This window comes from Cyprinus carpio, chromosome A16, assembly GCF_018340385.1.
Source record: "Cyprinus carpio isolate SPL01 chromosome A16, ASM1834038v1, whole genome shotgun sequence".
Lineage (NCBI taxonomy): Eukaryota > Metazoa > Chordata > Actinopteri > Cypriniformes > Cyprinidae > Cyprinus > Cyprinus carpio.
The window spans coordinates 1,024,129-1,040,712 of NC_056587.1; the positions used below are offsets into that span (position 1 = coordinate 1,024,129).

General features: G+C 36.1%; 1 protein-coding gene across 2 annotated transcripts; it reads right to left on the bottom strand.

Moving 5' to 3' along the window:
• Positions 1-417: 417 nt before the first annotated feature.
• On the bottom strand, positions 418-15,599 carry vegfaa (vascular endothelial growth factor Aa). Of its 2 annotated transcripts, XM_019097644.2 has the most exons (7): positions 14,861-15,599; positions 12,891-12,933; positions 11,069-11,265; positions 10,685-10,761; positions 10,144-10,176; positions 3,861-3,992; positions 418-1,713 (listed from the first exon to the last, which is right to left on the bottom strand). In XM_019097644.2, exons 1-7 carry the CDS (start codon positions 14,924-14,926, stop codon positions 1,695-1,697), a joined length of 567 nt encoding a protein of 188 aa, XP_018953189.1. In that variant the 5' UTR covers positions 14,927-15,599; the 3' UTR covers positions 418-1,694. The 2 variants fall into 2 exon arrangements, with proteins under 2 accessions (XP_018953189.1, XP_018953195.1); XM_019097650.2 differs by lacking the exon at positions 3,861-3,992 and having other exon boundaries at positions 14,861-15,594.
• Positions 15,600-16,584: the final 985 nt, after the last annotated feature.

Sequence of the window (16,584 nt, forward strand, 5' to 3'; positions counted from 1 at the left end):
TTTTTCACAGAAGAAAATGAAACAGGGTCAGAATGACCTGGGGGTGTGCAAATGATGGTAATTCTTCACAGAGCTTTGAGAAAAAAAGAAAAAAAAATATGATGTGAGCACAGTCATGGTTTATATGTAATTTCCATGTATTTTTCATCTTAATATCCTAAGTGAAATTATAGCCTATTGTTTTTTAGGTACATCTTAGTTGTTTCATAAAAAGCTTTTTATGGAATATGTGATAGTAGTCATTGTCTTTAATGCTTTACAGCGACTATAGTCTTAATGTGCCATTTGCAGTTATTTCTGCAGATGCTTTGTTGTATACAGTGATTCTATATGGTGATAAATCTTTTTTTCTTTTTTTTGTAAATATACAATGCACCTGCATTTGTGGACTGACAAAAACAGCACTCTCACCAAACAGAAATCCATTTTTGCTTTAATAAAAAACAATATAATTTGAAAATAAATATGTTTAATAGTTATACTAAAAACACAAAAGGTTGTTAATATTTAACAGCACCAATAAATATATTACTGTGAAAATATACTGAAAATGTGGCTGTACATGGCAAACAAACAAACAAAAAACTAATTTCTGGCACTTTCACACAAAGAGAATGTTTGTATTTCGATCACAAAACCGCAGGTTTTGATCTCTGATACAAAAACGTTCAGATGAACCTTTCAGGAATGTTGAAGAGTTTGTTGAAGTTGAAGGTTTCTATAAAAGCCGCCCACAGTTTTTCAGATTGGTGACAATGTCGATAGGAAACAAAGCGAAACAATATCAACAACACTGCATATAAATAGATCAAATTAAATACACAGAATACTGAACATATTTTAACATTATAAATTAGATGTAGTGAACTACACAAAGGGATACTAGATATGTATACACAGATATTGCGTGGTAATGAACAGCTTCTAAAGTCGCGTGCAGTATTCTCTTTGGAAAACGTTACGAACCTTAAATATGTGATGGTGAACGGAACGAGTTTGTTCTAGAGTTTGCATTTTGTCACGTTTATCGATTTTTACATTTCCATATATACATACATGTAATATCCCTTTAGTATTATCACACCAAGTCCTATTGGATGTTAATCAGTACAGGTGTCTTTTTGACTAAGACTTCACCCTAGTAAGAGAGACATAACAGAAAGAGATAGTTCCACATTTGTATCCCGTGCCTGGACCCAGAAAGAATCGCTATTATGTCACTTCCTCTCCTTTGATTGACTGTCTGAAACTGTTCATATAAAGGGTTGGAGGTTGTCTTTTGCACCTCTCAGTGAAGTCTTGGACATTCGATCTGAGTCTTTAAATATGAATCCACAGCGGGCCGATCCAGTGAAGCTTTACCTCACTGCGTTCTGTCCAATCACAGGCCCAGGTGCAGTGACATTGGAATATATCCCATTCACACGCCAAGCAGCGTCTTCGTTTTTCTTGTTTGAAGGTGATAGCAGCGACACACATTGTCATTTAATATATATATTCTATATATTCATATATTAATATCTTAAAAATAGACATCGGGATGATATCTCCTGCCCTCGTTTCATTCTCTGTCTTTCATCAGGGTAGTTTTTACAGTTTGTCCAGGGAATGCATCCTCAGGTTTAAAAGTGCTGTGCCATAAGAAAAACAAAAATAAAATCCTTCATTTAGTGTTCTTCTCAGCGCTCTGCTCATCATCTTGGTTTTTCACATCTGAAAGAGAACAATGGATTGGTTAGAGAACTGCTTGAGATATAAGTCAAGATTTGCTTATTAATCTGTGTTTCAGCCACCCAACCAATCAGAGTTAAGCCTGTTTACCCACACTACTGTGTTTACAATGGTGCTCACATTGAAAAATATGCTGAATACTGCCTGATTTATTTCCAAAAATAGCATTTGAAGCAGCCTTATGCTAAGTTAAATATTTAAACGGTGGTAACCTTGTGAAAAAAGGAAATATTCTATTTAAAATAATGAACTTTAAATATACTTTATAAGTATAGTAATATAATTATACTTAAAGGTGCTGTTTGTAAGATTTTGACTCTACTAAAGCATAAAAATAACATAATATGTTTGCAGATATTTAAGAAACATGCTAAGTTAACATACTTGTTTATCTGAAATACAATGCTACAATCAGTTATTCTCCTTTGAAAATTTGTGTTCCGGGCCGGAATGCTGGTGTTTGTTTTGGTTTGTGAAACCTGCCCACTGCCAGTTTAGCCAATTGTATTTCGGCACCCCAGGTTGCCAGTTGGTGGAAAACACCGCATATTTCATTTCATTCATCGTCAAGTGCACTCGTTCCTGTTTGTGTTGTCAATCTGGCAATCTGCATGTGCGTCAAGTCTGAGGAGGAGGGCCCGGGTGAAAAAACCCTCTCCAATATTTTGAATTTGGACTGCAATACCTAGTTCAACCACTCGGTGTCAATCCTACATACAGCACCTTTAAGTGTGAAATGTAGTGTTTTCAGACATTTAATTGCATGTTAAGTGAAATTAATGAAAATGTGTTATAGTTAAATTTATTTAAATGCAATTAACTGAACTTTTTTGACCCATTTAATTAGGATTTAAGTGCATCTTTATATGTAATTTCATAATTACTTCTGTTGTCTTTGAAATATGGTTATAGTGTTAAAGTGCTGAATGTAGTGGCAAGCATTTATGATAAACTAAAATATACTTTAATGCCATTTCTGTTGAAACTTGTATGTCATGTATTAAAGCACATTTGTGATTACACATTTCCAACACATTTTAAATACATTTAAAATATATTAACTTGAATATTAATGTAATACAGGATAACACTACAGTTAAAATTATAGTTACATGTGCTTTATGTAACATACATGTTAGTCACCACATCAAAATAAGTGTATATATTTTAAAGCACAACAAAAGATTATTAAAACATAATCTTTAAAACTTTTATTTTGTGCACTTTTTAAAAGTGTGTTTAAGTGTGTTACGAATCAGTCATGAAGTCACTTAAGTGGCCTTTTATTTCATTAATATCTGCAAGTCCATTTTTTTTAATCTACTTTTAAGATGTACTTAAGCGCATTTCTGACAGTCTGAACAAAAACATTGCATTGCATTGTGGTTATGTAATTATGTGAAATGTTCAGAGGTTGGGACTTTTGGATGGGTTAAAATGTGGTTAGGGTGGACTGACCACAGGATCAAAGTATGCTGCGATCTCCACAAAACATAGCAATAACATTTAGACAACAAACACAGACTGCTAACATATGATCACACAGTTTAAATTAGTGGGACAGTTGATGAGAAGCAAGCCGCATGGACACACTTATATATTCACATACATAATTAAAAAAAATCTCATATTAGGTATCTGAAACATGAACAGCTAACGGCATGATGTCTGCACGTGATGGCAAAATCAATAATAACAAACTGAATTCTGACTCATTATGAACATAAAATGACAAGATGAAAAAAGAATTACTAATAAAAGGATGTGTGAGTTGCACTTCACAAGCACACACATATGCAGCATCACTGCCTGTTTATTCTCAAAAACACAAAATCATATTTCTTGCCGACAGAATACCAGCTCATGTACACTATTAATAATTTCTATGCTCAGTGCCAAAATGTTAAAATGTATAAAACGTGTCATTATAAAAGTGCACGGCAGTAATGCACCACGGTATCTCACGGCAAATACTCCAGACACACACACACACACACACACACACTACGTCAACATGCATATATAGAAGGGAAATTGGTATTGTAGATATATGCATGAATATTTAATTGATTGAGATGGGAATGTGTGAGGAGATGGATGTTTTTGTTGGTGTAATTTATTTAAATTTCCTGCAAGTTCTTTCATTTAACTCAAGTTGTCTGGCCTTGCATTGCAATTGTGTGAATTTGCAGGAGCATTTACAGGTGAGGGCATCCTGCACATACAAGCGCTTTCTTCTCTCTGAGCAAGGCTCACAGTGGCTGCAAGGGAAGCAGAAGGGAGAGACAGAGAGACTAAGCACTAGTGTTTTGGGCAGAGAGCTGGAGACACACACACACTCATGCACCTCACCATCACACAGCATCTCCATTCATTGCAGAAATTTGGGTCCTTTTTTTGCTTCATTTTGAAGATGGGTAACATTAGTGGCAGATTATGTGTGATAAGAGTGAATTATGACCTCATTCATTCATCAGTGAGCTCACATGAGACATGGTGATTAGTTGCAACACTGAAATCAGACAGGAACAGTTATTAGACTGACAGACAACTGCATTCACATACACACATTCACTTATACACGAATGAAAGCAGTATGAAGCAAAAGCAAAGTCTGCTAAAGTGGTTTGTTCAATACAGAAACTTGACTCAGTATGGAAGCACAAAATCATTTCTAAAATGGTCTCAAAGACACATTATCTGTTGTAAAATGTTACATATTTGATTGTAATTGCACAGACACTGAGAAAAAAAAAATACTAATGTTACAGGCACATTTATTAGTTGTAAACTGTATTTATGGTTTGGTTCAAACCTTAAATTTTGATTTAATATTAATAAAAAATATTTATTATCCCAAAGACAAAAACATTCACACAAAGTAAAGTATTTATTATAAAGACTATAACATACAGTACTTAATCAATATACTCTCTTTAGGCATAAGTCAAAATGTTACTTAATGTAGGTCAATATAATAAAACATAATAAACAAAAAGAAAAATAATCTGTAATATGAAAGTAAAATATTTACTTTGTTTGCAACATTTGCAATGTTTAATTTAGTTTACTTAATATTAAGGCAACTTTGAAAGACCTTGATTTTTATTGTGATGTCATTTTAAAATATGCATCATATTTTCTTTCATTCACAAAATAATAATAATAATAATTAAGATAAATAAATAAATAAATAAAAATAAAAAATCTAGTCAGTATGTGTTCTGCACATCAACACACACAAAATACAATTTTTATTGCTTCTTTTATTTATTTCTTCCATTTTTATTTCATTTTATTTTATTTATTTTTTCCTATGGGGAGTGTTATTTGCCTTGGACTGAACTAAGAGGTTTAAACCTGATTTTCAATTAGATCAATATAAAAATGCACTTTAAATAAATGACACCATCATTTCACTGCTTTCAGTGAAGTAAAGACGAGCCTGTCTACAGGAAAGAGATTCAAGCTGCTGTTGTCAGAAACATCAATGGAGCTGAAATACAGGTGAGGGAACACGTGAGCATGACGTCATTCCAGGTGTGTGGTGGCACATTAGTACGATAATGACAGAGACAGTCATGCAACCTCTGTTTATTTACCTTTGGTTGCATTCCTGGACCAACAGTGTGAATTTGAGTACAAATAAATGCAGACCGAGGCTTTAAGCCGACAGGACAAGTAAGATTACAAAGAGCAAACAATCTGCCCTAAAATAATGCCAATACAGAGCAAGAGACTGCTTGAGCACAGATGAGCCGAGGCGCTGAGATCGCCCAAATCTCCCTCTCTCACTCTCTTTAGGCTTTTAACCCTCCCCACTCTAGGTTTTCTGCAAAATAGTCAAATAACGCAAGAAAAGTACATCTAAATGAAGCTGCGGACAGTCATGCTGAGAAAGATCAATCAGCAGGGATGTCAATAGTACTTTGATTCCACTTTGATACTAAAATAAATAAATAAATAATTTTGTAATTAATTTAAATTAATAGTTTAAATTTTGTATAAAAATACTATTTTGATATTTACCTACACAACTGTTAAAGTTTTTTTTTTTTTTTTTTTTTAATGCTGTTCTTTTGAACTTTCTATCACAGTTTCCACAAAAATATGAAGCAGCACAAGTGTTTTCAACATTGATAATAATCAGGAATGTTTCTTAAGCATTAAAAAGCATTAAGTATCCCTCTCTCACTCTCTTTACGTTTTTTGTTCTAAAAATTGTTGAAAAATGTTTTCTTGTTTTATGTTTTGTAATTTTTTTTTTCATTTTTATTTTTTTATTTGATTTTTAAATTTTTATTAATTTTTTTGCTCCAAAATTGTACTGTGAATCGTGAATTCCACTAGTGATAGAATAAAGTACAGACATTTCCCTGATGTGGCAACCCTAATTAAAGCGGGGAGCAGCACGTCACAGACGGTCCTCATTAGGAAGCAACGGCAGACTCTTCAGTCCAAATAAGCAGGTGAAGGATCTGAGCTGTAGCATGTGTGTGTGTGTGTGTGTGAGTAGCTTAGAGGTAAGGATCAAAGTACAAGGAGTTGAACTTGAGCTTGTGAATCAGAAGCGAGAGTCGCTGAGCTCCCCGCCCCCCGTGTGAGCGCTTGCCTACGTGCTGAGAGAGACGACACGCAGAGAGCCGGCGCTTAGCCCCATAGCCAACGGATTTCATTTAGCCTCTCAGCTAACCCCCTCCATCTCTGTACGCTCGCATTAATCTATAGGTGCAGAAACTCACACAGCCGCCGCTCATCCAATTAAACCGGGAACATTCCTTGACCTGAACCTACCGCATTTTGATCACACTTTCCATTAGATATAATATCAGAGCAAAAAAAATGCTGCAGGAGCTTTTATCAACATTGACTTCCCTTTTCTGAACCATTTTTGCAATGACATTTGACCAACTGGTTTCAAGGCAGTTTTTAGTGGATGCACGAAAAGTGTTTTTTTTTTTTTTTTTTTTTTTTTAAAGTATTCCTTAAAATAACAGCCATTTGATTTTATATTCCTGCAATTCTACGATTTTACTCTTGAAATGAGGATTTCTTTGTATAAATCAATGCACTTGGGTTTATTCAGCAATATTAAATCATATTTTTTTGACTTGAATAAAACCAGTTTAACCAAACAGTTGCTGGTTCCCATTGACTTCCATAATATGGAAAACAATACTATAGAGGTCAACTTGAGACACAGTAGCACTAAATGAGGTTTGTGAAACAGCTCACAGTAACCACCAATAACCTCAGTCTCAGGATCACCTACTATTTAAAAGGCTAAAAATAAAAGTGGGTTAATGACAGACACTTGTTACTATGATTAGTATGGGAAAGTATGCAAGGGTCAGTCTTGAGCAACTGTGGTGTGAGGAGAGCGGTGGGTGGTCTTCACAGACACCACCTTACAGCTGCCCTAAGGCACCAGAGCCTTGTCCCAAAAGAAAAACTGAAACAATCCTATAAAATACTCCATTATCGGCAGGTCAGAGCTCTTAAGAGATATATACAGAGTGATCCAGGCTTTTACACAAGCGCCATGGGCAGTAAAACCTCAGCACCTAACCAGCTCAACACTCGACTTATTGATCAAAAATAAGATTTTACACATTTAAAGGCATATTACTTGTTGGACTGTTTGTTTATTGTGATTATTGCTTATAATAAATTGAATTATTTTAACATTTTGTCACATTCCTGTTGCAAACCTTTTTTAAAAAAAGCAATCAATTAATCAAGGCTGCATTGTAGACATTTTACCACAACTGGAAAAAAAAAAAAAAAAAAAAAGGTGCTGAATGCATATTTGCAAGTGGCAGGAAATTGTAAAGAAATTTGTGAATGACGTGGACTGCAATTCCACAAATATCTGTAATTTTTTTCTTTATGAGACTGCCATGTTCATAAGATGGCAAGCATTAAATTATGAATGGTTATCTGCCAGAAATAGAGATGCACTAGCTATAAAAAGACGTCCAACACAAATAAATGGAAGAGCCGGTTTTGTCTTGGGTGTTGTGTCATGAATAAGTCGTGTTGAAAGCAGTGAGTCTTGAGTTTGTGCCTGAGGATTAGGAGGGATCCGGCTGTTGTAACATTTAGAGGAAGCTGAGTTCACTGTTTGGGTGTGAGAACAGTCAAGTGTTTCACTTAGCTTTGTTGTAGGGGAACAGGGTTGAGGGTGTGTCGAGGCGTGCTGTGGGAGTCATGACGGCTGTGGTCGTAAACCGGGCGATGTATTGAATTCTCACAATATATATGCGACAAAATTAGCAAACAATTAAGCATCATCATGAATAGTACCATGTTTTTTAATGCACTGTTCATGTGTACACACTCAAAGTTCTCTCTGTTAATTTCATATTTGTTTTATTTAATATTTATTTATTTATTTCTTCATAATGCTTGCACAATGCTTGTGAACTTTTAGTACTCAGTGGTGATAGTGATCCAGTAGAGGGAGTGCTGAAGGTCTGGACAGTGTGATATACTAAAATAAATTTTAATTAGATTTTTTCTTTTATTTTAGATTTTCTTTTTTTTCTTTTTTTTATGTTTTAGTAAATTTGTTGTGTTTTTGTCATCTTATAATGTATATATACACTACTGGTCAAATTACGATTTGTAATGTTTTTTACAGGAGTTTCTTCTGCTCATCAAATCTGCATTTATTTGATAAAAAATACAGAAAAAAAAATAATCTTGTGAAATATTATTATAATGCAAAATAGCATTTTTTTCTATTTTAATATACATTAAAATCTAATTTATTTCTGTGATGTTTATTTGTTTTTTCAGCATCATTACTCCAGTCTTCAGTGTCACATGATCCTTCAGAAATCAGTCTAATATGATGATTTATTATCAGTGCTGGAAACTGTTGTGCTGCTTCATATTTTTTTTATTTTTTTTGGAACCTGTGATACTTTTTCCAGGATTCTTTGATAAACAAAAAGTTGAAAAGAAGAGCATTTACTTAAAATAGAAATATTTTCTAACAATATAAACTACAGTTCAAAAGTTTGGGGTCAGTAAATTTTTATTCTTTCTTTTTTTGAAAGAAATTAAATATATTCAGCAAGGATGTGTTAAATTGTTAACAAGTGATTTATATTGTCAGAAAATATTTATATTTTGAATAAATGCGGTTCTTTTTAACTTTTTATTCATCAAAGAATCCTAAATAAAGTATTGCAGTTTCTAAAAATATTTGTCAGTACAACTGTTGCCAACACTGTTAATTCTAATAATAAATCAGCATATTAGAATGATTTCTGAAGGATCATGTGACACTTTATACTGGAGTAATGGGTGATGGATATTAAAATAGAAACCATTATTTAATATTGTAATAACATTTTGCAAGATTACTGTTTTTTTTCTGTATTTTTGATCAAATAAATGCAGTCTTGATGAGCATAAGAGACTTCTTTTAAAGACTTACTGATCCCAGACTTATATTTTTATATTTCTATATAGTTTTATTACGTTTGTATTTATTCAGCTGAAATTAAATGTTACCTTTTATGTTTTATTTTATTTCAGTTGCTGTGAAAATGCTGCAGATTGATGGCACTGCAGAAGTGGGCACATTTAAACTTAAGAATATATTTATTTGATGCATTTTTAATTAATAAGGACGGTGGGCAGATGACTTTTAAAACGCTCTGAGCTGGATTTCCTGGAACTTTATATTTGGAATTACATATAAGTGAAAATAAAGTAAACTCAGAGTGCTGTGTGTTTACAAAGTGAGCTGCGCTGGCGCTGTGGACATCTGAGTTCATTTAGAGTGCTCTCATACAAGGCAAACTTCTTGTGAACCACCCTAAAACTAGTGTTGAACAATAAGCAAATGTGAGGCACCAGTTATGACAAAGCAAGCAGCATGAATCTGGCAATGATGAAGATATGCATACTTTCATTTCTCACCCACATCATCTCAGCTGTCATTCGCTCCACTCACAAGACTGCTTAAGCTGCACCTACTGTGAGCCATGTACATAATATAAACATTGACCCACTGACTAATCGAGTCTGAATGACTAGCTCCTACTGGAACACATTCCTAAAAGTGCGTTATGCTCTCCATTTGATTGGTCAATCCAGGCATGCAGCTAGAGATACGCTGCATCTTCGGCACTTGAGCTTTACTGCTAGTCAGACTGCTAAGTGCTAACTGTGCTAACATAGTGCCCAGCTGGCTGCTTCTCATCGCCAGTCAATCAACCCAGTCACCCTGCACCATCTAGAACCGTCCACACTGTCAACAAATGAATCTTAACCAAATCCCACAATGTCCCAGATGAATAATGGACGAACTGACTCTTTCAGAAACATCTGTTATCTTTAAGATCACCCAAAAGCTTGACACAGGAAATAATAATAATATAATAAAACTCAACTTACTTTTCTTTCTTTGATTTGACTTCTTCCTTTTGCCTATAAAAGACAGATGCGACAGAGGTTTAATTCACATTTCATGATTTAAAGGAGCAGTTCACTCAAAAAGAATATTCTGTCACTATTTACTCATCCTTGGTGTTACTTGTTCTCTGGAACACAAAAATAATTTTGGAAGAATCTTCAAGCAGATCTTTAACACAACACCATATTTCCAAGCAAATACAGTGCCATTATATATGCTGCAACAGATTTGATACCAATGAAAGTCCAACATGCGCCATAGGCACCTTTGATTGAAAATATCCAGAAGAAGGGAAGACTGTCATAAAATAACGACTTAAACTTTGGTTTGTTCCTCACACAAAGGTATAATTTGACTTTAGAAAAGTTAGAATGTAGTGTGCCAGTCCAATAGAGTGTATTGAATTATTCAAGATTTTGTGCTCTCACAGAACAAATAACAGTATAGTTAACAATAAGAACGAATGGCACAATTATCAAATATTTCTTGAAGATGCATTTAGTCTTAGTTTTAGAGACGTACCTGCATTCACACTTGGTGTGTTCTGTGAAACTCAGTTGAAAATTATGCTGTGATACACGTTGTTTGACTCGCAGTACCTACAGGAATACACACAGAAAAAGCACATTTAGTGTGAGAGCATGTATTCATGCACTATATGACTGTATTTAATGTAGTTTTATTTTTTATTTAATTTACAAACTGTTGAATAAATGACAAGACCAGGCCTCAGCTGTGGCCAAGAGCAACTTCAGCCACATAAACGGGGTGTAAACACAGTGTGCAGCGGTAAACAACATAGCTGACATGCCAGTTAACACCGCCTCACTGTCCCCATGTTGGGCAAGCATGAAGTCATAGGAAGCAGGGTGAAGGACTGCACGCGCTGGATTGAACCAGTCTCACCTCCATGGTGACGTTGCGTGTCTCTGTAGGGACACACTCGAGCGCTTCATCGTTGCAGCAGCCTGCACAGCGCATGAGAACCACACAGGACGGGATGTAGGTGTGATCGATCTCGTCAGGATACTCCCGAATGATGTCTACCAGCATCTCTCGAGTCTTACACGCACTTTTTTTAAACACATCCATGAAGGGAATCACTAAAGAGGAAGCAAAGCGAGAAAGTTCAGTCACTATCATACCTTTTTTTTTGTTGGTCAAATTAAAGGTACAGTTCAGGTAAAGTTTTATCATTATTTGCTTACAGTCATGCCGTTCCAAACCTGTGTGCCGTTTTTTTTTTGTTTGTTTGTTTTTTCTATGAAACATAAAAAGATCATTTTTAAAGAATTTTCATGCAACTCTTTTCCATGTTCATAATGACCATGATTGAGTCTGTCCCTCACACAGAGCTATCGTACGACTTCAGAAGTCTTGACCCTTGACCCGGTGTGAAGATTATTCCCCTTTTGTGTTCCACGGTCAAAATAACAGCATACAGGTTTGGAATAGAATTAGAGTGAGTAAATAATTTCCTTTTTTTTTTAAACAAAAACTAACATTTTCTGAGCAAGGCCCACCATTAAAGTCAGCTCTCTGTGGCATAACACCTCACACAGGCCTGTTCTGCTCACTGGGGACTTCACTTTCCCAAGTGGAAATTAAAAAAAGGCATGTCACACATGTTGAGGTACACACACCAGCACATATGCCCCACTTGCACATCCACCCTAATCTGTAAACCTCCCTAAACTGGCTCCCCATCATTCATTCTGACCAAGTGGCTCATGACCCGCAGACTGCCAGGGAAAAGCGTGACCTCAGGCAGTGTGGCGCCAGGCTTCACTGCAGACACCTGACCTCCATGAGAAGCCCACCCTGCCTGACACTCCCTGCCACCCATGAATCTGTCACTGCTCCAGAGCCATGCAAGAAAACCAAACACAACTGTATTCATGATGCTGATCATGAAGAAGTCAAAAATTGCTAGTAATCAGTTGGTGGTACCAACCACATTTCACCCAGTGCCCTATCATGGCACTTCTTCATTTATGGCCATTTTCATGTATCTCATATTTTTAGTTAGCGAAGTGCAAAGTCAAATCATGGTCTGCTTCGATTAAGTAACTCTTAACGAGTTACACTGTAGTTCTGTTTGTTATTAAGCAAATAGAAACTGACTACTACTAACCAAGATTCAATATGTTCATTTAATGCAAAGCATAACCTTCTAGCATTGTGGGAAAGTGCTTATGAATGGAAGCAGATTGAGAATGACGTAAAAATAACAACACACGTTCCCCCAGAAACGTAACAGGGACTCTATACAAACAACAAATGATTGTGACCTTGAGGACAAGTCAGGAATAAATCATGCAATCGTTGTTCATAAACAAACACAGCCATGGTCAATGACTCCACACAAGGTTGCTTGCGGGTGGAATAAATTATTCACTTTGACGATCCTAATGAGGGTGGGAAATATGCCCTGACTCCTAATCTTGAGTGTCCAAGCAAATATTCATGTAAGTTCAGGCTCAGTGTAGGAGAAACAGTGTTGCGTAACAAAAGAGAACTGCAAACATACAGCATTGGATGGACTATATAGGCCCATTACCTGCCACAGGACTGGAATAAAACCATTTGAAGTTTAATCTTTGCCTTAAGAATGTCATTACATGTATGACCTCCAGGTGGTGCTCGACTCTTAGCCTCATTTCCAAAGCATTTTTCATATCATACATACTCCAAAATTTATGAACACTGCACATAAAAAGAGACTTACCCTCATTTTTGCTCTTCCCCCCTTCTTTGGGTATGTGGGCAGCCTATTAGGACAGAGAAGGGACAGTTCTAAGTGACAGAACACATAAAGCAAGTTATAATCTGACCTGTGTTAAACACCACTAAAAGAAACCAATAGTAAAGCTTGGGAAATGCTTGAGCTTTGTGCAACCAAATAAACCTCATTTATGCTATACGTGGTCAGAATGTAGAATTAGTTGCTTAGCGTATAAGTAAGGATTGAGGACTCTTAGTAAAGTAGTGGTTCTCAGTCTTTTTGACTTCCATTGGCCAAGAAAATAATCAAAGGCGCCACTATTTAGGCTGAAATATTTCCTCTGGTACTGAAAAAGCTGCTTGTTTTACAAACTTTTAATTACCATAAACTTGTCGTCTCAACAGATAACAGCAGTTCATTTCATGATTCGTTTAGTTTCAAGAACTGTGTGTCCTTTGGTAAAATCAACAGCTCAGCTGTTGATAGTACAAATAAAAAAGCAAGACATATGATGTCAATATATGGGCAATGTCAGAGAAAATATAAAAACCAAACCTTTAGGGTACAACAGTTTGTCACTGTGGCGGTTGCATCAAAGCTATACGCATTGTACCCTTTTACATGGGTATATATCGGTATTTGTACCTTATCTACCCCTATAGAGCACATATTAGTACCATAAGTGTAACTACGATCCAGTGTGGGTACATCTGAAGAAGCCCTGTAATCACAAATATACCCAAACTATAGTTAAGATTAAGGAAGACTTATTTTAGTTTTAAGTCATCCTATGGTCCCCTTGCTGAGGCCCTCTAGTGGGCCCCAGGCCCTTAAAACCAGTGAGGCTTTCACTGCTGGTTATATATGCTCTATATAATTGTGTATGTGACAAATAAAAATCTTGAATCTTGAATAAAGTAGTTTTTTTTTTCTCTCTCTCTCAGTATATAGAATCTCTTATAATCCCTTTTTAAATGTAATTTCATCTTTTAAAATCTCAGGAAGGGAGTTCATTTGTCATTCAAAGCAGCTGCGGGGAGCCAATGATTCTGCTGCTACAACTCAGACTATTCTTTTTTCCCGCCTACAGATTAGTCTCGCTGGCGCGAGAGCGCGTGCTCGCTCGCTGGTTGGTCGCGTTACTGCAGGTGGTGTGGTGTGGTGTGGTGTGGGGACTGGCGCAACAGCTCTCGGTGTTGCGTGAGAATCTCGCCGGTTTGCCTCAAAGACCATCTGCTTCATATCTAAGCAGACAGTTTTCATATTCTGCGCCCAAAATCAGGACAATGACGACTAATCAACACCAACAAACAAACGACGGCAGTGTACCTCATATAAACATGTTTCACTCCATCAAACATGTGTTGCCATATCACGATTCAAGTAAATGAATTAATTAAGCGGTAGACAAAGAAACGAAGGCGTTCAGGTAACATCTTGTCATTATTCTCTGCAAGAGAGCAGCTGGTTGCATTATTTCAAGTATTAAGTTATCGCGATCACTAATAAAATGCAGCAAGTCAATGTTGTGTCTGTTTTCACAGTTTTACTAATAAGAAATTCCCCTCTGACTGATTGAACAGAACAGAATAACCCGTATGCATACTCCCGTTACAGCACGTAGTCTATTTCATGTCTAACATGCTTCAACTAGAAATTTGCGTTTATAAACAATGTCTAATTGAGATGAAATCCCTGTAACGTTACTTCCGAGGATAGAAACTGCTCTGGCATCTGTGTACCACCACAGTATTGATAAATATTCCTGACATAACAGTAAGCTATTCTTTTAAGCAGGAAATTCCTTGTGAAACTTCAGGTAATAGGCTAGTGTATAAATGGTGTAATGGACAAATGCATGTTCGTCCTCTTGTGTGTAATCTGACCTCCGTTTACACATTAATAACAAACGAATAGCTTTATCCTACCATAATTTCTCACATTTCAAACGCACCAAATTACAAAGCCCTTACCTTGACAGCAGAGAGATGAAGGAGAGCCGCAAAAAATAATTGTATCGAATAAATAACAAAGTTCATGGTTGTACTTCCAGTGGTGTGTGGCGGCGAGCGTCACTGAACAGTCTCTGGATCTCAAAACAATTAAAAGCGGGATATGAATATGAATGAACCGTGATATCGTGGGTCAAAGTAACAGTTCCATTCTGCCCTTCAGGAGCGAGGCACCTGCGTCGAATCCACTAAAATGAACTTCTTGAGCGTTAGCGCTCCTCCAGAAAATATAATAATATAAATAATAGCAATGCCAGTCAAATAAAAAGAATGATAAATAAAAGAAACCGGAGAAATCCACACTATATATTGGTCCTCCTTTTTCGCCACAGTATAACGGAAAGTCGACGTTTAATAAATCTAATTCCAAAACGTCACAGGCAAAACAAAACAAAACAAACAAACAAAAAAAAGTTTCGTTCACTTCCAAGCGCAACCTCCACTCTGCACGCGCGACTGTCGGCCCAGAGAACGGCTTCTGCGCATATGATTATCCTCAAGAGCATGTGCCGGTATAAAGTGATCCACTGGCAATCCCTGGTTCTACTGCAGCAGACGTTTCCTTCTTTGCCTCGTCTTATTTCTGCTATTGCTTTGGCTTCTGTTGTCTCATATCGTTGTGGATGTTGTCTGGCGGTATGAGGAGGTCTTGTCACTTTGCGCTCTCTCTGTCTTTCAGCGCTTCTTGCCAGAGCTGCGATCTTGAGAGAATCGGCACACAGCGCTGATTGGCCAGACGGAGTCGACGTAGATTATGATGCTTCAATGCGAAGGGCTTGACTCACTTCAGCAGGACTTCAGAAGGTGGGAAATTAGGCATAATTCCCATTGCGTGTGGATTATTCAGCTTCACAGATAGTCCAAAAATGGCTATAGGTCTATAAAAGCATTTCCTTATTTCCTCACACATCTTCCAGTTCGTTTTGTACAGCTTTGACAAGTCTGTGGGCCTCCTGAAAGGAAGGATGTGACTCTTAATGAGAGTTGATATATGCTAATTAACCATCAGTTCTTCTTTAGATGTTATGGAAATAAAGGTAACACTTTACAATCAGGTCTCATTTGTTTACATTAGTTAATGCATCAACTAACATTAACTACAATACATTTATTAATCTTTGTTAATGTTAGTTCATGTTAGCTCAGGTCCATTAAATAATATTTAAAAAAGACACACTTTTTTATTTCATTAATGTATTGTACATGTTGAAATTAAAATGAAATAAGATTTAAACATGATTTAAATTGTATGTGGGCAACTGCAAGCTCTTTTAGGTTTTAAATGAGGCGTCAATGAAAGGTGCTGCAGGCATAAAGGATTTTCTTTAAAAATACATAAATCTTCCTTATGTTTCTATTATTGAGAAAATCTAGCATTTTGCGATATATTGAGGGTCTTGGTGGGGGAATCCTGTGAAGGTTTATTGTGTTGAATTATGCCAAAACAAACTTCTTTGGTGCTTTTCAAGTGTTCAAATAATCTGACAACATACTTTTCTACTAAAGCAAAAGTGTCTTGGGAAGAGTACAGAGCAAAGCAAGACCTATACTTGTTTCACCAAAGAAAAAAAAAATCTTTGCATTTCATTTATGTAACAGAATAAGTGTAAAATAGGTGTATAATGTTAGAGTTGGCTTTAATAAACATAAAAGGAACATTAGTTTGAAAATCAAACCAGTTTCTC